General features: G+C 43.0%; 1 protein-coding gene across 1 annotated transcript in view; it reads left to right on the forward strand.

Moving 5' to 3' along the window:
* Positions 1-562: 562 nt before the first annotated feature.
* LOC106611501 (ecto-NOX disulfide-thiol exchanger 2) overlaps positions 563-23,522 on the forward strand; it is a 284,053-nt gene continuing 261,093 nt past the window's right edge. The window contains exon 1 of the mRNA XM_014211765.3: positions 563-926. Coding sequence (XP_014067240.1) covers positions 905-926 — 22 coding nt within the window. The 5' untranslated portion in view covers positions 563-904. The remainder of the gene's footprint in view (positions 927-23,522) is intronic.

Consider the following 23,522-nt stretch of genomic DNA (forward strand, 5'->3'; position numbering starts at 1 on the left):
TGTAATGTTTTAGATATTGTGTAACAGCCTTAATTTTGCTGCCTTGGAGATCCATAATAAAAACAAATAGCATTGATGAGAAAGGAAATCTTGAAGGCATCAAATAAAATTGGTGGGCGGAGTTATGTTTCTTACACTAATTAGAGTAAAAAATTACACCTGGCATTCAACTACGGTAATCAACTCCTACACTAAGGGGTCGTTTGACACTTGCATGTTTTTCCATCAAATCTAAGGGTGTCAATCACTTTTGACACTGCACATTTAACACTGGTGATTTTATGGTGAATGCTCATCCATTTTTTTTGTGTTTTGTTGGATTAATTTTAGCAAAGTATTTTTGGGCTGGTAAAGAATCTGAGTGGCTGGTGGACCGAAAAGTTAATTTTAGGCCCTGATCACAACACCTACGCCATAATGAAAATGCATCCATTTGCAAATATACATCAGGGTTAGGCTCCAACAACAAAACCTATCCATATCAGAACCTATGATGATTATTCAGTGGCCCTGCAGAGTCCCTTTCACTGGTTTGCGGACACCAACAAAGTGTACAGTAGTTTGTCAGCTGTGGGTAATCGGGACTGACACCTTCTTGAGCAAATCACTGAATCTCGTTACAACTCTGAGTACTACTTACTCCCTTGCACGTCGCGACTGGCAGGCTATACTTTATTAACTTGTAAACATCGGCTACATGAATTCGGGCATGTGGTTCATGTGAGCGCGAGGCTCCTCGAACGGCAAGACCCTCCTTCATTCTCGCACCGCAGCCCAGTCTGCCCAACCGAGCAGACTGAAGAACAAATTCCTTTTCTCTCAATCCAACGGATTTATATTCTATACATTCGCGTTCAGTAGGCGACGAGCGCTCACCATCCTCTGCTGTACGGGACTGTGGACAATGTTTCTCTTGCAGTATAGAGGTAAGGTCTAAATTGTATTGATTTTGTTACAGTATTACATTAAGCTACCTCTTGTCTGCTCTGCTCTCACTGTTGTGTACTAGGCTATGTCTGGAGCGTTTTACCGACTTCTGTATTTATGGCTGTATTCTCAATAAGAATGAATGAATGCACGTTGTTTTAGACTCATTTCGAGGACGACTTGATTACAGCAGGTACAGTATATTGCTGACAGAAACAACATGTGAAAATCTCAACGACAGTGACCGACAGTGACCAAGCAAGTGTCCGCGTCACTTGTATTTTATTCACAAATTGATGTAGATTGAATAGTGTAACCATTATTGTACAATGACTATTGATATCCTTTAGCATATGTTTTACAATGCATTTGAGTACAGTTGACAAGCGTCCTCCCAAAGGCCTTATAATCTTTGGAACTTTTCTGAAATATAATACGGGGTGACCTTTTATGTGCTCAGTTCCGTTATTGTTTTGCCTAATATGTTTTCTTGTTTCTTTAGTTAATGACCATGGCTGCTTTTTAAATCTTGTAAATAATGTCACCAGTAGCTAACTGAAAATTTGATATTTGGAGAATATTGATGCCATTGGCACAATGTAGCCGAATCCACTACATTGTGCGTGCTATTATGACATTTTCGTCATGAAATCCAATTTGGTAGCTATTTCACCTGATCTGTCACAAAAAAATGGTATGTTCCCCTGTTCTCAGATATGGGGTATAGGGCTTTCATTAAGGAAACTGGCTCACATCGTGTATGAGTAGCTTTGCAGTCTGGCCTTTCATAACTTCTTCTCATTTATTCACAAATTTACATGTGATACATAATGGCTCTGACTAAATTTACATTTTCACATTACCATGCAGCATATTGAGACTTCAAATGAACCTGGTTAATCTGCTTTACTCCTGCACTCTGACTCTGCTGCTCTCATCTCTTTTTGTAATTTCTTTTAACCACCAATTTTGTGGTATCCAATTGGTAGTTACAGTCTTGTCCCATCGCTGCATGTCCCGTATGGACTCGGGAGAGACGAAGGTCGAGAACCGTGCGTCCTCTGAAACACAACCGAGCCGAGCCGCACAGCCCGCTGAACCCAAAAGTCAGCTGCACCAATATTTTGGAGGAAATGGCATACACCCACCACAGGAGTCGCTAGAGTGGCTAACAGCTAACACTGCGATGCAGTACCTTGGACCACTGCGCCACTCGGGAGGCCTTGCTCTCGTCTTTTTAGTGTCTGCTATTTCTGACCATGGAGAATTGGCCCCCAAATCAGAGATGAGTGTTAAGCCTACAGTATGAATTATGAAAAGGAAACACAGCTATGTATTTTATGTAGGGGAAAGTTGTGGACTTATACTGTGCATTAGGTATGAGGTTATTCCCCCCCAAGTCATTGGCTTAACATGAAATAAGCAATATTTTGTTGCTCTGTGCCATACTATTTTTCAGCTATTGCAGGGGCCATCAACCTTTCCTTGCCCAGGAATCCCCGCCCAGGCAACAGGCGACCCAGGGACCCCCATTATGTTAGAAAAACCAGTGAATGATAATGGCAAAGTATTTTAAAATTAATAGTTTTGGTAAATAGTTTTTCATTATTTTGACCTCCCCACATGATATACTGAACAAAAAATATAAACGCCTACATGCAACAATTTCAAGATTTTACTGAGTTACAGTTCATTTAAGAAAATCAGTCAACTGAAATAAATAAATTAGGCCTTAATCTATAGATTTCACACCCACTGGGGAGCCAGGCCCAGCCAATCAGAGTGAGTTTTTCCCAACTAAAGGGCTTTATTACAGACAAATACTCCTCAGTTTCATCAACTGTCCGGGTGGCTGGTCTGAGACGATCCTGCAGGTGAAAAAGCCGTATTTGGAGGTCCTGGGCTGGCTTGGTTACAAGTTGTCTGCGGTTTTTAGTCTGGTTGGACCTACTGGCTAAATTCTCTAAAACAACAGAGGGAGCTTATGGTAAAGAAATTAACATACAATTCTATATCAACAGCTCTGGTGGACATTCCTGCCATCAGCATGCCAGTTGCACACTCCCTCAAAACTTGAGACATCTGTGGCATTGTGTTGTCTTTTTAGAGTGCCTTTTATTGTCCACAGCACAAGGTGTACCTGTGTAATGATCATGCTGTTTAATCGGTCTTCTTGATATGCCACACCTGTCAGATGGATGAATTATCTGGCAAAAGAGAAATTCTCACTAACAGGAATGTAAACTAATTTGTGCACAAAATTTGAGAGAAATAATTTTTTTTGTGCGTATTAACTGTCACTTCCGAGTCGACACACACACCTATTTCATGCCACACCTCTAACAGAGAGGAATAGGCTAGAAAATAAAATATTTGGCTCAAATGTATTTTGTCAGGATTCCTCTCATCCCTCCCGTAGTAGCATTCGAGCTCTAGCTAGTGGTCCTTTTTAGCAGTCTTTTATTTTGTATTTTTTGTACTATCGTATGTCACTGTGCTTTATCGGTACTTTATCTCGATAGGAGAAAGGTTGACATCGCACAACCCTAATTGGAAGAAATGTAAATTATAACAGAGCCTATTCGCTAGAAACTAGGGCTGTGATGTTTATAGAATTTTGGATAAAGATTGTCATGCAAATGGCGACATTTGCTTAAAGCTTTGAGTCATCTTGGGGATATCAGTATCAGCTTTGCACATCTGGATTTGGGGATTTTCTCCCATTCTTCCTTTCAGATTTTCTCAAGCTCTGTTAATGGGCAGCTGAGGTGAACAGCAATCTTCAAGTCTTTACACAGATTTTCAATGGGATTCAAGTCTGGGCCACTAGAGGTGGCCCAACCGCTAGAGGACTTTCACATTCTGGTTCTGAAGATTTTCCAGCCTTGCTTTGGCTGAATGCTTGTGGTCATTATCCTGTTGGAACGTAAATCTTCGCCCCAGTCTAAGGTCTCTTGAAGCAGGTTCCCCATCAAGGATTTGCCTGTATTTGCCTCCATTCATTGTTCCCTCTATCCTTACCAGTCTCCCAGTCCCTGCCGCTGAAAAGCATCCACATAGTGTGATGCTGCCACCACCATTCTTCACGGTAGGGATGGTGTTAGACGGGTGATGAGCTGGGATGCTGAGAGAGGGCTGTTGCATGAGTCATGACCCCAGTCAAATCACTGTAATCTCCTCTTATGCAGTACCCAACTCGTTAATGACCGTCAGGTTGCTAATGGCCTGGTACTCTGCTCTATTGTCCTTCTAACCACTCTGACATCAATGCAAATGAAATCAAAAATCACATCAAACACTTATCAAAACAACATCATGCTTTTAAAACTTACCTCACTGTGATGATCAATTTGAAAAAAGAAGTTAAACAGGTTGAAATTGAGTGGAAAACACGGTCATTGTGGATCTTGTTTCAAAGCCAAAAAAACGACATTAAAATAATGATTTTGCCGTTATACAATACATAGCCTACCGCATATTATGCACAGCAGAAAAACGTTAATAAAAAAAAACAGAGATTTAAGATGACTTTGGTATAATTTGTTTAGCCTATACTCTACAACTTAATTCTAGTAATCGCCTTTGAGTGTGGACTGTATTATTATGTATACTGCATGGACAACTGTCTGTTACACTCCAAATGTATTATCCATTAATCTGGGAGTGAATGTATAGGCCTAGGTGATGCTGTTGGTTCTTTGATTGTTCAGGGCGTCTTACAGTTTTTGTTTATATATTTGCATAATTATTAAATAGGCTGACATTCCCTTTTAGCTACAAAATATCTCACCAATGTGCATTTCCATCTCCTCTCTCTCCTTCATTCCTTTCTCAAGCGCACAGAGATAGGGACTGACAACAGTTTAATTAAATATGTTTTGTTGTGAAAACATGTTACTATCAATGTTTCCGAACTGATTACACTTAGTTTCTCAAATGAAGCACTGCAGGAACAGGGTTGGAGAGCCCATGTTATACAGAGTTTGGGTGGAATATCACCTGTTGAGCAGTGAGAGGCTGAAATGCTCCTCAAACAGTGGTTGATGCGTGAATTGAAACAAGTGCTCTTGTAAGCCCAGACATTTTTATATGCAATCCGGTGTGAAAGCACAGTTTTGATTGCTGCAACTACTACTATATTTATTTGTCATCTGCTCCGCTGTAAAGCTGGAGTAGCCTACCATGCATAATTTAAGATCAAACTGCGGGAAAGCGGCCTCCATTCGCTATTCGAGTGCATATACGGATGATACAGTTGAAGTCGGAAGTTTACATACACCTTAGCCAAATACATTTAAACTCAGTTTTTCACAATTCCTGAAATGTAATCCTTGTAAAAATGTCCTGTATTAGGTCAGTTAGGATGACCACTTTATTTTAAGAATGTGAAATGTCAGAATAATAGTAGAGAGAATTATTTATTTCAGCTTTTATTTCTTTCATCACATTCCCAGTGGGTCAGAAGTTTACATACACTCAATTAGTATTTGGTAGCATTGCCTTTAAATTGTTTAACTTGGGTCAAACGTTTTGGGTAGCCTTCCACAAGCTTCCCACAATAAGTTGGGTGAATTTTGGCCCATTCCTCCTGACAGAGCTGGTGTAACTGAGTCAGGTTTGTAGGCCTCCTTGCTCGCAAACGCTTTTTCAGTTCTGCCCACGCATTTTCTATAGGATTGAGGTCAGGGCTTTGTGATGGTCACTCCAATACCTTGACTTTGTTGTCCTTAAGCCATTTTGCCACAAATTTGGAAGTATGCTTGTGGTCATTGTCCATTTGGAAGACCCATTTGCAACCAAGCTTCAACTTCCTGACTGATGTCTTGAGATGTTGCTTCAATATAGCCAAATAATTCTAGTTTGTGAAATGCACCAGTCCCTCCTGCAGCAAAGCACCCCCACAACATGATGCGGCCACCTCCGTGCTTAACGGTAGGGATGGTGTTCTTTGGCTTGCAAGCCTCCCCCTTTTTTCTCCAAACATAATGATGGTCATTATGGCCAAACACTTCTATTGTTGTTTCATCAGACCAGAGGACATTTCTCCAAAAAGTACGATCTTTGTCCCCCTGTGCAGTTGTAAACTGTAGTCTGGCTTTTATATGGTGGTTTTAGAGCAGTGGCTTCTTCCTTGCCGAGCGGCCTTTCAGGTTATGTCAATATAGAACTTGTTTTACTGTGGATATAGATACTTTGGTACCTGTTTCCTCCAGCATCTTCACAAGGTCCTTTGCTGTTGTTCTGGGATTGATTTGCACTTTTAGCACCAAAGTACGTTCATCTCTAGGAAACAGAACACGTCTCCTTCCTGAGCAGTATGACGGCTGCATGGTCCCATGGTGTTTACACTTGCGTACTATTTTTTTGTTCAGATGAACGTGGTACCTTCAGGCATTTGGAAATTGCTTCCAAGGATGAACCAGACTTGTGGAGGACTACAATTGTTTTTCTGAGGTCTTGGCTGATTTCTTTTGATTTTTCTCATGATGTCAAGCAAAGAGGCACTGAGTTTGAAGGTAGACCTTGAAATACATCCACAGGTACACCTCCAATTGACTCAAATGATGTCAATTAGCCTATCAGAAGCTTCTAAAGCCATTACATTATTTTCTGGAATTTCCAAGCTGTTTAAAGGCACAGTCAATTTAGTGTATGTAAACTTCTGACCCACTGGAATTGTGATACAGTGAATGATAAGTGAAATAATCTGTCTGTAAACAATTGTTGGAAAAATTACTTGTGTCATGCACAAAGTAGATGTCCTAACCGACTTGCCAAAACTATAGTTTGTTAACAAGACATTTGTGGAGTGGTTGAAAAAACAGTTTTAATGACTCCAACATAAGTGTATGTAAACTTCCGACTTCAACTGTATTGTATGTATCTTTCCCCAGTCCTGTTCCTGCCCATTTTATAATGGGCCATTATAAATCTAAACAAATTTTACATATTATTGAAGACAAGATTAATTTGAGAATATTCTGATGTGTGAAAATTTGATCACTTGATAAGAGTACAGCGTGTGTAGCCTGAGGCAAGGAACAGAGTGCAAACATTTTTTGACTTAGTCAATAGCCTATAGTCACATCATGCAGTCCGTAATGATTTTATTTCTAAGACATTCTAAGGTTTGTATATTTCACAACTGCATTTGCCAAATAACTCTAAATGTAGCGTATGGAACCTGTTTCAAATGATCACTTTGACGCTCAACATAGTCACTTCATTTGCGGACTCGCTCCAGAATAGGAAAAATATCCTTTCTATTTTATTCAGCTAAGTACAATTATATTCTTACTCTAAAATCATATACAATAAAGTAATGGCACAGGATTTATTAGCATACCTTGTCTGCTAAATGAACTAACCTACAGCCGATGGCATCGCACATAGCCAGATAATATACAGTAGGCCGACTCATATTCGGTTCTTCTAAAATACATTTTCTTAATGTCATAATGTTTCTTTAGACCTGCCTAAAATAATGGATTTAATGTGATGTAATGGATTCATTCGACTTTTTAAAATGTAGATATTCCAAAGGCGCACACCAGAGGCTTGTAGCCTATGCATGGAGGCCTGTAGACGCAAACATGTTTATGTTAATATAAGGTCAATTACCGTGAGACTGACAATAACCAGCTGACAAAATGTAATGTCCGCCACATTCCCTCAGAATGGATTGCGCCTTACATTTGACTCGTGTCTGATACAGGTGAGAAAGGTCATTTAAGTTCATACCAATGATCCTGCTAATTTGTTTCACAATGTTACCCAGCCTGTTCTTACTCTTTAAGTTTAGATTTCCAAAACAGCAGATCACACTGAATGTTAAAATGGATTCAATGTCCACCCTTAAACCGCAGTTTCCTCTGGAAGAACAAGCGCTGATTTCCCTTTCAACAGATAACATACACATTGTCCAAAAAAGTCAGTTTGCTGTCAAGGAAAGTGCCAAGATATTTATATCGATCAATAGTCGCCACTGGCTCACCATCTATCAGAGTCTGCATTGTTGGCAGTGAGCCAATCTCACCCTCAAAATCCTTTCCTGCCTGGCGGAATGTTACATTTCTTACTGGATGAGAAACATTTGCTTGTGTCAAATCTCATATGAAAACATTATACATATTTTAAAAGCTGAGAAACAGCTGGGCTCCAGAGTGACACAGCGGTCTAAGGCGCTGTGTTTCAGTGCTAGAGGCATCACTACAGACACCCTGGTTCGAATCCAGGCTGTATCACAACTGGTTGTGATTGGGAGTCCCAAAAGGTGGCGCACAATTGGTCCGGTGTTGGCCGTCATTATAAATAAGAATTGGTTCTTAACTGACTTGCCTAGTTAAATAAAGGTTAAATAAAAAAATTATGACATACAATAGCACCACATCAATCAAATTGTATTCAGTCATGAAAAACAACCTGTGAAAATGTGTATCTTATACGAAAGTCAATGCTTTTCCCCTAATCAACTGCCATTTACAAAAGTTTATAATAATGATAGAGAAAAACTTGGAACATAACGAGTCTTCCTTATTTTGTAAGGATTGGTAATCTGAAATCAGAATAGAAGTGCGTTTTACTGTGAATGGGTTACAGACATTTAAATAACCAATTGTAATTTTTCTCAAATTCTATGGAATGTTCTGTGACTGGATAGTATATTAAACGCATATCTTCACCAAAACAAATTACAAATAGCATTGAGTCTTACATATGATAAGGAAAGACATAAACAAGTGATATAATATTAGTTAAACAAGAACTTTATTGAAATAATAATTTTAGGGGAATACATTGTCTCTTTCAAACCTGAAAATGAAGACATATTTAAATCGCTATCATAACCTTAACATTATGCAACATTCATTTCAGGGCTACCTTCATCAAAATCTTACTGCAATTATAAAATATGAAACAAATATGGCACATAACAAAAATATTATTTTTTACAACTTCAATTTCTACATTCAACTACCATATAGACTATTACATAAAGTGTCAGAATGGGAACAATTCCAAAAGCACAACATAACTTTACAGTCATTACAATTTACAACATAAAGGGAGGCTGGCATGCAAGATGTCTTGGATAAGAAAGGGAAAATATGCAAGAGAGAGGGGACATGCAGGAAAGGGAAACTGTTTGCCCTGACATTCAGGTGCCACACAACCAAACTGGGTCCTGTTCTCCTTTCTGTCTTTCTTGTAAAACAGTCAACAATATATAGTGGGGGCCTGTAGACTAGGCATGTGCCATGTTTGAAAAGATGAGTTTACAGTTTTCACAGACAAAGGTCTGTCAAAAGATGGATACCTGTCATTAACATCAATACTCCTAACTGACGAGCAAGGTTCTCTCTGAATGTAATCTGTTTAGTAACCAGTTTGCCCATTTTCCTTGCCAGGTGCTGCGTGATTACACTGCCATTCCTGGAACAAAAGGTAACTGTTGACAACTGCAATGTCAACACAGTGGCAAGAAAGTGTTCTCCACCACTTCTAGGTCTTCTGCAAAACATTGTAGGAGTTGATCACCTGATCAGACATGACATGTAATCGTGGATTACACCAGGCTGGTGGACCACTTTCCTATTCCAAACACCATCATTTGTGGAATCATTTGCATTGTGTCTCTCCACTGTATGGCCAATACATTGCCCCCTATCCTACACCAACCCATATCCCACTTTTTAAAGTCTTAAATGCATCAGGAAACTGTTTCCAGTTTACACTACAAGTTCCACATGCATTGAACCCCTGTTCTCTGTCTACTTACGAACGTGTATAAAAGTTGTCAAACCAAACATTATAATCCTGGTTTGCATATGGCACAACTAATTCCTCAACCACACGACCATCCCGACTGCCGGTGTAAACATTGAAATCTAAAGTGTAGCCTGTGTCAGATGAAGCAATGACCCTCATTTAAAATATTGACCGAGTTGGCTTCCCTTTTATATACTGTTTGAATCCTGATCGGCCCTTTGATTTGACCATGCACTCATCTAGGGCTGACGCCAATTAGTCGACTGGTCGGTTGTTGATCGACCAAGATTGTTTTAGTCGAGCAGTAACAAATATATATATATATATACACTGCTCAAAAAAATAAAGGGAACACTTAAACAACACAATGTAACTCCAAGTCAATCACACTTCTGTGAAATCAAACTGTCCACTTAGGAAGCAACACTGATTGACAATAAATTTCACATGCTGTTGTGCAAATGGAATAGAAAACAGGTGGAAATGATAGGCAATTAGCAAGACACGCCCAATAAAGGAGTGGTTCTGCAGGTGGGGACCACAGACCACTTCTCAGTTCCTATGCTTCCTGGCTGATGTTTTGGTCACTTTTGAATGCTGGCGGTGCTTTCACTCTAGTGGTAGCATGAGACGGAGTCTACAACCCGCACAAGTGGCTCAGGTAGTGCAGCTCATCCAGGATGGCACATCAATGCGAGCTGTGGTAAGAAGGTTTGCTGTGTCTGTCAGCGTAGTGTCCAGAGCATGGAGGCGCTACCAGGAGACAGGCCAGTACATCAGGAGACGTGGAGGCCACAAATGTGCATGTGTTTGCTCAAACGGTCAGAAACAGACTCCATGAGGGTGGTATGAGGGCCCGACGTCCACAGGTGGGGGTTGTGCTTACAGCCCAACACCGTGCAGGACGTTTGGCATTTGCCAGAGAACACCAACATTGGCAAATTCACCACTGGCGCCCTGTGCTCTTCACAGATGAAAGCAGGTTCACACTGAGCACATGTGACAGAGTCTGGAGACGCCGTGGAGAACGTTCTGCTGCCTGCAACATCCTCCAGCATGACCGGTTTGGCGGTGGGTCAGTCATGGGGTGGGGTGGCATTTCTTTGGGGGGCCGCACAGCCCTCCATGTGCTCGCCAGAGGTAGCCTGACTGCCATTAGGTACCGAGATGAGATCCTCAGACCCCTTGTAAGACCATCTGCTGGTGCGGTTGGCCCTGGGTTCCTCCTAATGCAAGACAATGCTAGACCTCATGTGGCTGGAGTGTGTCAGCAGTTCCTGCAAGAGGAAGGCATTGATGCTATGGACTGGCCCGCCCGTTCCCCAGACCTGAATCCAATTGAGCACATCTGTGACATCATGTCTCGCTCCATCCACCAACGCCACGTTGCACCACAGACTGTCCAGGAGTTGGCGGATGCTTTAATCCAGGTCTGGGAGGAGATCCCTCAGGAGACCATTGCCACCTCATCAGTAGCATGCCCAGGCGTTGTAGGGAGGTCATACAGGCACGTGGAGGCCACACACACTACTGAGCCTCATTTTTACTTGTTTTAAGGACATTACGTCAAAGTTGGATCAGCCTGTAGTGTGGTTTTCCACTTTAATTTTGAGTGTGACTCCAAATCCAGACCTCCATGGGTTGATAAATTGGATTTCCATTGATTATTTTTGTGTGATTTTATTGTCAGCACATTCAACTATGTAAAGAAAAAAGTATTTAATAAGATTATTTCTTTCATTCAGATCTAGGATGTGTTGTTTAAGTGTTCCCTTTATTTTTTTGAGCAGTATATATATGCGTCAAATACAGGGACGTCGATAGGCCTATTTTAGGGGTGCTTTAGCGATGATGGGACTGGGGGTTGGCATCCTCTCTCACATAAAAACATATCTGCAGATGAGAGACAGATGGAGAGAGAGCATGTTTAAGCCTTGTTTATATTTTTTATTCTAACATTGTTAGTCATCATAATAATCAGGTGAAAAGCAAAACTGACCTTGGATCATTAACTCTGGGACTACTGCATCTCTATCTGTATTTCAATGTAAAGCATCTCTTTAATAATACTTCCTGTTGACCTGACCAAGTGCCGTCTATGTAGCCAGTTCAGATGCTGGAGGGGTTAACCGAACAAAGCTGATATAACCTAGATCAAATCAAATTGTATTTGTCACATACACATGGTTAGCAGATGTTAATGCGAGTGTAGCAAAATGCTTGTGCTTGTAGTTCCGACCGTGCAGTAATATCAAACAAGTAATCTAACAATTTCACAACAACTGCCTTATACACACAAGTGTAAAGGAATGAATAAGAATAAGCAAGATGCAGTAGATGGTATAGAGTACAGGATATACATATGAGATGAGTAGTGTAGGGTATGTAAACATTATATTATAGAGGATTTAGGGAGAAGAGGAGAGAGGGATGAAGTAAAGGAGAGAGACTGTTATTGAGAAAATAAGGTAGTTAAAGAGACACCGTTCAACAGGAATCTGTGTGTGGCCTTACCTGGTGTCCACACCACACTAAGTGGCTGCAGGGTACTTAATGCTGAAGAACATGACTGGGCGCACGAGGACAAACAATATAGTGTAGTTATAGAAATAATGAAGTGTCTTAATATTCTCCATGGTTGGCCCTCTTACCTATTCGTTGAAGGTGGAAAGAGCCACAGTTATTCACTTGAGCCTGCTTACTGCACAACACAATCCATAAATCAGATTGATACACAAGTGTGTGGGTTATAGGGTGTCTAATTGTTCTACATGTTTTCAACATGGGTGACTCTTAAAAGAGCCTGTTTTGTTTTTGTACAGACATCACACCCTTACCTGGAGACACCTGAAACCCCACCTCTTCAAGGAATACCTGGGATAGGATAAAGTAATCCTTCTAACCCCCCCCTTAAAAGATTTAGATGCACTATTGTAAAGTGGTTGTTCCACTGGATATTATAGGTGAATGCACCAATTTGTAAGTCGCTCTGGATAAGAGCGTCTGCTAAATGACTAAAATGTAAAAAAAAAATGTAAAAAATGTACCTAAACAGCACCCTCACCTGAGAAGTAGAAATCAAAGGGAGATGAACTGGGAATTGAATAACTGCAGTTGACATAACTAAGTAAATGGAAGAACACTCTTATTGCAATGTGAATGGCTCTTAAAAGAGCCTTTGGTTGTGCATAGTGTAGTCTATGGTGTTGCCAGGGAACAGCACCCTCTTCAAGGAAGTAGGAGGTGAAGATCTCCCGCACATGGATTGCCTCTCTTACTGCGTTGTTGGACCCCATCCTTGAAACATCCTGCAGAGCAGCAGACTTCTCCTCTGGCACACAGCGGCGAGCTGCAGATCCCCTCCTGTCCTCGTGTCCATCCTCATGAAGTTATGCAGGACACAGGTATCCTTCACACAACTGAATTAGACTTTTACATCATCATTGTGGATTGCTAAAGTATAATATCCCTGATAACAAATCATGATAATATTGGATTGATAGATGCATGGGCACACATATGTGCATGTGTCGCATGTGACAATAACAGGATCATATCAAGGATAGCATCACAAATGAATACATAAATACCACTCGAAGCTTGATGAGGAGTTGATCATTTGAATCAGCTGTGCAGTGCTAAGGCAAAACAAAAATGTGCACCCCTTTGAGTCCCCAGGACCAGGACTGAGAACCACTTATCTTCATTGGGACCTCTTCATATGTAGACAGGCTTTCATAGCTCTCTTTATCTGAGGACAGAAAACCTCACAAGAACCAGACTTCATTATAGTCACCACACTGAATATAATATGTTACTATTATCTCCGTCCTCACTTCTGGGGACAGGAACTACACAAGTACCTGCCCTATCCAGAATAGCCTATTCCCTCACTTTGACAGTTGGCTGCTATCCTTTCACCCTCCTCCATGGCTGTTAGCTAGCTACCTACAAATGCATTTGGAGTTTGTTTTTTACTGTGATAAATACATCAAGATAGCTAGCTAATATGAAGTTAGCTAAGTGAATTAAATATCACCAGCTACCTATCTATACAGTATGTGAAGTTGGCTAGATAGCAAGCTAGTCAACTAGCTAGCTCATTTAGCAGCTCATTTGAGTTAGTCTTAACCGTAGCTAGTTAGTGAAGGGGTTCACCTTGGGGTCATGATTGGGGCTGCACCAAATGTTTAATGTATTATAATAATTGATTATGCTTATGTTGTATTAATAGAAGGGGAAGGGCTATAAGACCCTTCCCCCACTACATTTATATGGTCCTAGACTACAGATTAACAATACATATTCATTATAAGGTTTAACATTGTTCCACTATTCTTTTATAGTCTCTGCCTCTTATAAAGAAACGGTCTGAGAGATGTGTGAGTTATTGCAGTCAAAACAGGGTGTCTGTGAGAAAGCGCCTAAAGGCTAAAAGAGATTCATAGACACAGAACCCTGCAGGGGAGTGAAAGAGATAAGAGACTAGTCAGACATACCACTATAAATCAGCTTGGGGAGTGGACATTTACTGCTGCGCCTTTAGATATTGTTTGTATAGCTGTGTATGCATGGGCTTGGTCTCATGAGTAGAAGGTAATGATTTAGGCAGTGACATCACTAGGGGTTGACTGCAAGCATAATAAAATAACTTGGACCCTTTACTATTTTGCAGAACTTACTCGGAAACATGCGTGCTATGTTCCCGTTGTCAACTTCTGTCTGCAATTGCATTAATAAATAAATGAATGATTGATTTACTTAAAGTTATTTGTCTGAATGCTAATTTCACCGAAAAGCAAATGATTGACAAGGAACGAATCCCAACATTAGCTAATAATACATTGTTTTTTAAAAACATTTTCGAAAGGTATTTACTTACTTGAATAGGTTCTCCCAGCCATGTGGACAATTGGAAACAGGGCAGCAAAGTTTGTTTGTCACTAGACTGTTTTACAGTATAGTTCAATAGTAATATGTACCCATTTAATAACCAGACCTTCAAACAAACTTGCTATGCTGAATTCTTGACGCACAATCGAACGTGCTGCTATATGCTGCCAGCACGCCGATAAGCGAGTCAGAATGGGCGGCCTAAGGGGCACGTGGAAATTTACCGCTATCTAGTGTACATGCACTACAATGAGCAGCCTAAGCGTCACGCGGCAATTTACCGCTGTCTAGTGTACATGCACCGTTAGGCCTACTTGTACCTAACATTTTGGTTAACGTTAGCTACTTCTGTGGCTTGAGACTGCTAGCTAACAGTAAACGGACAGGAGGGAGTATGCCAGACCCCCCTAAAAGAGGCTTAGCCCCCCTATCCATGAATCTCTAGTGACGTCCCTGGTCAAATATATATATATAAGCGTCAATACAGGACTAAAATTGAATCGTACTACACCAGCTCCGACGCTTGTCGGATGTGGCAGGGCTTGCAACCTTTTACAGACTATAAAGGGAAGCACAGCCGCGAGCTACCCAGTGACACAAGCCTACCAGATGAGCTAAATTACTTCTATGATCGCTTCGAGGCAAGCAACACTGAAGCATGCATGAGAGCATCAGATGTTCTGGACGACTGTGTAATCACGCTCTCCGTAGCCAATGTGAGTAAGACCTTTAAATAGGTCAACATTCACAAGGCCGCGGGGCCAGACGGATTACCAGGACATGTACTCCGAGCATGCGCTGACCAACTGGCAAATGTCTTCACTAACATGTTCAACCTGTCCCTGAATCAGTCTGTAATACCAACATGTCCCTGTGCCCAAGAACACTAAGGTAACCTGCCTAAATGACTACCGACACATAGCACTCACGTCTGTAGCCATGAAGTGCTTTGAAAGGCTGGTCATGGCTCACATCAGCACCATTATCCCAGAAACCCTGGACCCACTCCAATTTGCATACCGTCCCAACAGATCCACAGATGATGCAATCTCTATTGTACTCCACACTGCCCTTTCCCACCTATGTGAGAATGCTATTCATTGACTACAGCTCAGCGTTCAACACTATAGTGCCCTCAAAGATCATCACTAAGCTAAGGACCCTGGGACTAAACACCTCCCTCTGCAACTGGATCTTGGACTTCCTGACGGGCCACCCCCAGGTGGTACGGATAGGTAACAACACATCCACCACGCTGGTTCTCAACACGGGGGCTCCTCAGTGGTGCGTGCTCAGTCCCCTCCTGTACTTCCTGTTCACTCATGTCTGTATGGCCAGGCACGACTCCGCAACACCATCATTAAGTTTGCAGATGACACAACAGGGGTGGGTCTGATCACCGACAATGATGAGACAGCCTATAGGAAGGAGGTCAAAGACCTGGCCGTGTGGTGCCAGGGTAACAACCTCTCCCTCAACGTGATCAAGACAAAGGAGATGATTGTGGACTACAGGAAAAGGAGGACCGAGCACACCCCCATTCTCATCGACAGGGCTGTAGCGGAGCAGGTTGAGAGCTTCAAGTTCCTTGATGTCCACGTCAACAACAAACTAACGTGGTTCAAACACACTAAGACAGTTGTGTCTTTACGACAAAGCCTATTCCCCCTCAGAAGACTGAAAAGATTTGTCATGGGTCCTCAGATCCTCAAAAAGTTCTACAGCTGCACCATCGAGAGCATTCTGACTGGTTGCATCACTATCTGGTATGGCAACTGCTCGGCCTCCGACCGCAAGCCACTACAGAGTGTAGTGATTACAGCCCAGTACATCACTGGGGCAATGCTTCCTGCCATCCAGGACCTCTATACCAGGCGGTGTCAGTGGAAGGCCCTAAAAATGATCTATTTTCTTTTTTTTAACTTTTTCTTTTTAAAACTGCATTGTTGGTTAAGTACCTGTGATACCTGGAAGTGACATCTGATGAAGAGAATCAAAGGTAATGGATTATTTACATAGTATTTTCGATTTTAGATCTCCCCAACATGACGGCTAGTCTGTATCGCAACGCGTATTTTTCTGGGCGCAGTGCTCAGATTATTGCAAAGTGTGATTTCCCAGTAAGGTTATTTTTAAATCTGGCAAGTTGATTGCGTTCAAGAGATGTAAATCTATAATTCTTTAAATGACAATATAATATTTTACCAATGTTTTCTAATTTTAATTATTTAATTTGTGGTGCTGACTTGACTGCCGGTTATTGGAGGGAAACGATTTCCTCAACATCAATGCCATAGTAAAACGCTGTTTTTGGATATAAATATGAACTTGATAGAACTAAAAATGCATGCATTGTCTAACATAATGTCCTAGGAGTGTCATCTGATGGAGATTGTAAAAGGTTAGTGCATCATTTTAGCTGGTTTTATGGTTTTGGTGACCCTGTCTTTGAATTGACAAAACATTACACACAACTCTTGTAAATGTACTGTCCTAACATACTCTAAATTTATGCTTTCGCCGTAAAACCTTTTTGAAATCGTAAAACGTGGTTAGATTAAGGAGATGTTTATCTTTCAAAGGGTGTAAAATAGTTGTATGTTTGAAAAATTTGAATTTTGACATTTATTTGGATTCAAATTTGCCGCTCTTGAAATGCACCTGCTGTTGATGGAGTGCACCACGGGGGGGACGCTAGCGTCCCACCTAGCCCATAGAGGTTAAGGAGATGTTTATCTTTCAAAGGGTGTAAAATAGTTGTATGTTTGAAAAATTTGAATTTTGACATTTATTGGGATTCAAATTTGCCGCTCTTGAAATGCACCTGCTGTTGATGGAGTGCACCACGGGTGGGACGCTTGCGTCCCACCTAGCCCATAGAGGTTAAGCGCTTGTAAGTAAGCATTTCACTGTAAGGTCTACACCAGTAAAGTTTGATTTGACTTATGTATTTGAAGTCGGAAGTTTACATACACCTTAGCCAAATACATTTAAACTCAGTTTTTCACAATTCCTGACATTTAATCCTAGTAAAAAATCCCCGTTTTAGGTCAGTTAGGATCACCACTTTACTTTAAGAATGTGAAATGTCAGAATAATAGTAGAGAGAATGATTTATTTCAGCTTTTATTTCTTTCATCACATTCCCAGTGGGTCAGAAGTTTACATACACTCAATTAGTATTTGGTAGCATTGACTTTAAATTGTTTAACTTGGGTCAAACGTTTCAGGTAGCCTTCCACAAGCATCCCACAATAAGTTGGGTGATTTTTGGCCCATTCCTCCTGACAGAGCTGGTGTAACTGAGTCGGGTTTGTAGGCCTCCTTGCTCGCAAACGGTTTTTCAGTTCTGGCCACACATTTTCTATAGGATTGAGGTCAGGGCTTTGTGATGGCCACTCCAATACCTTGACTTTGTTGTCCTTGGAACATTGTCCATTTGGAAGACTCATTTGCGACTAAGCTTTAACCTCTCTAGGGTAGGTGGCACCAAATCGTCCCACCTACGTAACAGCCAGTGTAATCCCGTGGCGCGTTATTCAAAAACCTCAAAAATGCAAAAACTTCAATTTTTCAAACATATGACTATTTTACACCATTTTAAAGACAAGACTCTTGTTAATCTAACCACACTGTCCGATTTCAAAAAGGCTTTACAACGAAAGCAAAACATTAGATTATGTCAGCAGAGTACCCAGCCAGAAATAATCAGACACCCATTTTTCAAGCTAGCATATAATGTCACATAAACCCAAACCACAGCTAAATGCAGCACTAACCTTTGATGATCTTCATCAGATGACAACCCTAGGACATTATGTTATACAATACATGCATGTTTTGTTCAATCAAGTTCATATTTATATCAAAAACCAGCTTTTTACATTAGCATGTGACTAGCATGTGACTAGCATTCCCACCGAACACTGCCGGTGAATTTACTAAATTACTCACGATAAACGTTCACAAAAAGCATAACAATTATTTTAAGAATTATAGATACAGAACTCCTCTATGCACTCGATATGTCCGATTTTAAAATAGCTTTTCGGTGAAAGCACATTTTGCAATATTCTCAGTAGATAGCCCGGCATCACAGGGCTAGCTATTTAGACACCCAGCAAGTTTAGCACTCACCAATGTCAGATTTTGTCACGCCCTGACCAGGTGAACTCTTCTATTTTGGTAAGGGTGTGGCATTTCTATAGTTTATTTTCTATGTTTTGGTATAGCCTTGCTTTGGGGCGTATTTCTATGTTGGGTTCTGTAGATTCCCAATCAGAGACAGCTGTCGCTAGTTGCCTCTGATTGGGGAATCATATTTAAGTTCCTTTTCCCCCCACGATGTTTGTGGGTTGTTGTCTCTTTTTGTTGGAGCAGTAGCGATACGTTTATTCTCTGTTTTGACCGTGTTATTTCAGTCTGTAATAAATAACATGTGTTCGCTCCCAGCTGCGCCTTGGTCCACTTCTTCCATCCTGCACGACGATTGTTAAAGAACAACCCACCAAACCAGGCCCAATTAGCGGGAGGAAAAGGAGCGCGAGAGATGGGCTTGCGAGGGAAAGGAGTTCTGGACCTGGGAGGAGATCATGTCGGGGAAAGGACCCTGGCGGAAGGATTCCCAGGTCGAGGAGGTGATGCCAGCCGGTGGAAGGAGTCGCAGGCGGCGGTCGAGGAGGCCCGGAAGACACCCCCAAGAATTTTTTTGGGGGGGGCTAATGGGGTGGTCCGGAAGGGCAGAGGAAGAGCCCAGACCACTGCTCTCGTGGGGGATAACGGCGAAGGAGGAGGCAGAGATGTGGCAGGTCCTGGAGGACCTGCGTAGGGACAGCGTGGAGGAAGAGCCTTAGGTAGCAGAGGTGCCCACGGTATCGCCAGTGCGCCTGCACAGCCCAGTGCGCTCTGTGCCAGCGCCCCACATTTGCCGGGCTAGGGGGAGTGTTCAGCGAGGACGTGTTGTGCCGGCTCAGCGCTCCTGGCCTCCGGTGCCCCTTCTCGGTCCGATGTATCCTGCGCCGAGGACGCGCACTGTGTCTCCGGTACGGCTGCACAGCCCAGTGCGTTCTGTGCCAGCGCTCCACACTTGCCAGGCTAAGGTGGGTGTTGAGCCAGAACGGGTGATGTCAGCTGTGCACTCCAGACCTCCAGTGCGCCTCCTCGGTCCAGGATATCCGGCGCCGCTTATGCGCACTGTGTCGCCGGTGTGCGGTCACAGTCCAGTCCGGCCCGTCCCTGCTCCCCGCACCAGGTTAGTGGTGCGTGTCCCCAGTCCTGTCCGGCCCATCCCTGCTCCCCGCACCAGGTTAGAGGTGCGCGTCCCCAGTCCAGTCCGGCCCGTCCCTGCTCCCTGCACCAGGTTAGTGGTGCGTGTCCACAGTCCAGTCCGGCCCATCCCTGCTCCCCGCACCAGGTTAGTGGTGCGCATCCCCAGTCCAGTCCGGCCCGTCCCTGCTCCCCGCACCAGGTTAGTGGTGCGTGTCCACAGTCCAGTCCGGCCCGTCCCTGCTCCCCGCACCAGGTTAGTGGTGCGTGTCCCCAGTCCTGTCCGGCCCATTCCTGCTCCCCGCACCAAGCTAGTGGTGCGTGTCCCCAGTCCTGTCCGGCCCATCCCTGCTCCCCGCACCAGGTTAGTGGTGCGCGTCCCCAGTCCAGTCCGGCCCGTCCCTGCTCCCCGCACCAGATTAGTGGTGCATGTCCCCAGTCCTGTCCGGCCCATTCCTGCTCCCCGCACCAAGCTAGTGGTGCGCGTCCCCAGTCCTGTCCGGCCCATCCCTGCTCCCCGCACCAGGTTAGTGGTGCGCGTCCCCAGTCCAGTCCGGCCCGTCCCTGCTCCCCGCACCAGGTTAGTGGTGCGTGTCCCCAGTCCTGTCCGGCCCGTCCCTGCTCCCCGCACCAGGTTAGTAGTGCGTGTCCACAGTCCTGTCCGGCCCATCCCGGCTCCCCGCACCAGGTTGGTGGTGCGTGTCCCCAGGCCAGTCCGGCCCGTCCCTGCTCCCCGCACCAGGTTGGTGGTGCGTGTCCCCGGTCCTGTCCGGCCCGTCCCTGTTCCCCGCACCAGGCCCACGGCACGTGTCCACAGTCCGGCACGGCCTGTGTTCGGTCCACCGGTGACCAGTCCTGTTCCGGTCGGCGGCTCCGCTCCGGAGCCTGAGCATGCCGCTCTACCGTGGTCCAGTCCGGGCCAGAGGGGTAGGGTTAAGGTGAAGGCGGGGGAGAGAACACGCCCGGGGCCAGAGCCTCCACCGAGGGTGAGGCGCCCACCCGGGTCCCCCCCCCTAATAGACTTTAGGTTGGTGCGCCGGGAGTACGCACCGTTGGAGGGGGGGTACTGTCACGCCCTGACCAGGTGAACTCTTCTATTTTGGTCAGGGTATGGCATTTCTATAGTTTATTTTCTATGTTTTGGTATAGCCTTGCTTTGGGGCGTATTTCTATGTTGGGTTCTGTAGATTCCCAATCAGAGACAGCTGTCGCTAGTTGCCTCTGATTGGGGAATCATATTTAAGTTCCTTTTCCCCCCACGATGTTTGTGGGTTGTTGTCTCTTTTTGTTGGAGCAGTAGCGATACGTTTATTCTCTGTTTTGACCGTGTTATTTCAGTCTGTAATAAATAACATGTGTTCGCTCCCAGCTGCGCCTTGGTCCACTTCTTCCTTCCTACACGACGATCGTTACAGATTTACTATAAGAAAAATGTTATTACCTTTGCTGTCTTCGTCAGAATGCACTCCCAGGACTTCTACTTCAATAACAAATGTTGGTTTGGTTCAAAATAATCCATAGTTATATCCAAACAGCGGCGTTTTGTTCGTGCGTTCAAGACACTATCCGAAAGGGTAAATAAGGGTTACAAGCATGGCGCAATTCGTGACAAAAAAATTCTAAATATTCCATTACCGTACTTCGAAGCATGTCAACCACTGTTTAAAATCCATTTTTATGCCATTTTTCTTGTAAAAAAGCGATAATATTCCGACCGGGAATCTGCATTTAGGTAAACAGACGAAAGAAAATAAAGCATTCGGTCGACTCGGGCACGCGCCTAAGCCCATAGTACTCTGATCGGCCACTTGCCAAACGCGATAAAGTGTTTCAGCCAGAGGCTGCCTCGATATCGTTCAGCTTTTTCCTGGGCTCTCAGAGCCTATGGGAGCCGTAGGAAGTGTCACGTTATTGCAAAGATCCTCAGTCTTCAATAAAAAGAGCCAAGATGGAACACAACTTGTCAGACAGGCCACTTCCTGCATGGAATCTTCTCAGGTTTTGGCCTGCCATATGAGTTCTGTTATACTCACAGACACCATTCAAACAGTTTTAGAAACTTTAGGGTGTTTTCTATCCAAAGCCAATAATTATATGCATATTCTAGTTACTGGGCAGGAGTAGTAACCAGATTAAATCGGGTACGTTTTTTATCCGGCTGTGTCAATACTGCCCCCTAGCCCTAACAAGTTAACTTCCTCACTAATGTCTTGAGATGTTGCTTCAATATATCCACATAATTTTCCTCCCTCATGATGCCATCTATTTTGTGAAGTGCACCAGTCCCTCCTGCAGCAAAGCACCTCCACAACATGATGCTGCCAACCCTGTGCTTCACGGTTGGGATGGGGTCTTCGGCTTGCAAGCCTCCCCCTTTTTCTTCCAAACATAACGATGGTCATTATGGCCAAACAATTCTATATTTCTCCAAAAAGTACGATCTTTGTCCTGATGTGCAGTTGCAAACCGTACTCTGTCTTTTTTATGCCGGTTTTGGAGCAGTGGTTTCTTCCTTGCTGAGCAGCATTTCAGGTTATGTCTATATAGGACTCGTTTTACTGTGGATATAGATACCTTTGTACCTGTTTCCTCCAGCATCTTCACAAGGTCCTTTGCTGTTGTTCTGTGATTGATTTGCATTTCTCGCACCAAAGTAAATTCATCTCTAGGAGACAGAGCGCGTCTCCTTCCTGAGCGGTATGATGGCTGCGTGGTCCCATGGTGTTTATACTTGCGTATTAATGTTTGTACAAATGAACATGGTACCTTCAGGCGTTTGGAAATTGTTCCCAAGGATGAACCAGACTTGTGGAGGTCTACATGTTTTTTCTGAGGTCTTGGCTGATTTCTTTTGATTTTCCCATGATATCAAGCAGAGGCAATGAGTTTGAAGGTAGGCCTTGAAATACATCCACAGCTACATCTCCAATTGACTCAAATGATGTCAATTAGCTTATCAAAAGCTTCTAAAGCCATGACATAATTTTCTGGAACTTAGTGTATGTAAACTTCTGATCCACTGGAAAGTGAAATAATCAACAATTGTTGGAATAATTACTTGTGTCAGGCACAAAGTAGATGTCCTAACCGACTTGCCAAAACTATAGGTTGTTAACCAGACATTTGTTAAGTGGTTGAAAAACGAGTTACATCTAGACGTTCCGCTAGCGGAACACCTGCTCCAATATCCAATGATAGGCGTGGCGCGAATTACAAATTCCTCAAAAATACAAAAACTTCAATTTTTCAAACATATGACTATTTCACAGCATTTTAAAGACAAGACTCTCCTTTATCTAACCACACTGTCCGATTTCAAAAAGGCTTTACAGCGAAAGCAAAACATTCGATTATGTCAGCAGAGTACCCAGCCAGAAATAATCAGACACCCATTTTTCAAGCTAGCATATAATGTCACAAAAACCCAGAAGACAGCTAAATGCAGCACTAACCTTTGATGATCTTCATCAGATGACACACCTAGGACATTATGTTATACAATACATGCATGTTTTGTTCAATCAAGTTCATATTTATATCAAAAACCAGCTTTTTACATTAGCATGTGACGTTCAGAACTAGCATACCCCCCGCAAACTTCCGGGGAATTTACTAACAATTTACTAAATTACTCACGATAAACGTTCACAAAAAGCATAACAATTATT

The sequence above is a fragment of the Salmo salar genome, chromosome 09 (genome assembly GCF_965601325.2).
Source record: "Salmo salar chromosome 09, fSalSal1, whole genome shotgun sequence".
NCBI lineage: Eukaryota > Metazoa > Chordata > Actinopteri > Salmoniformes > Salmonidae > Salmo > Salmo salar.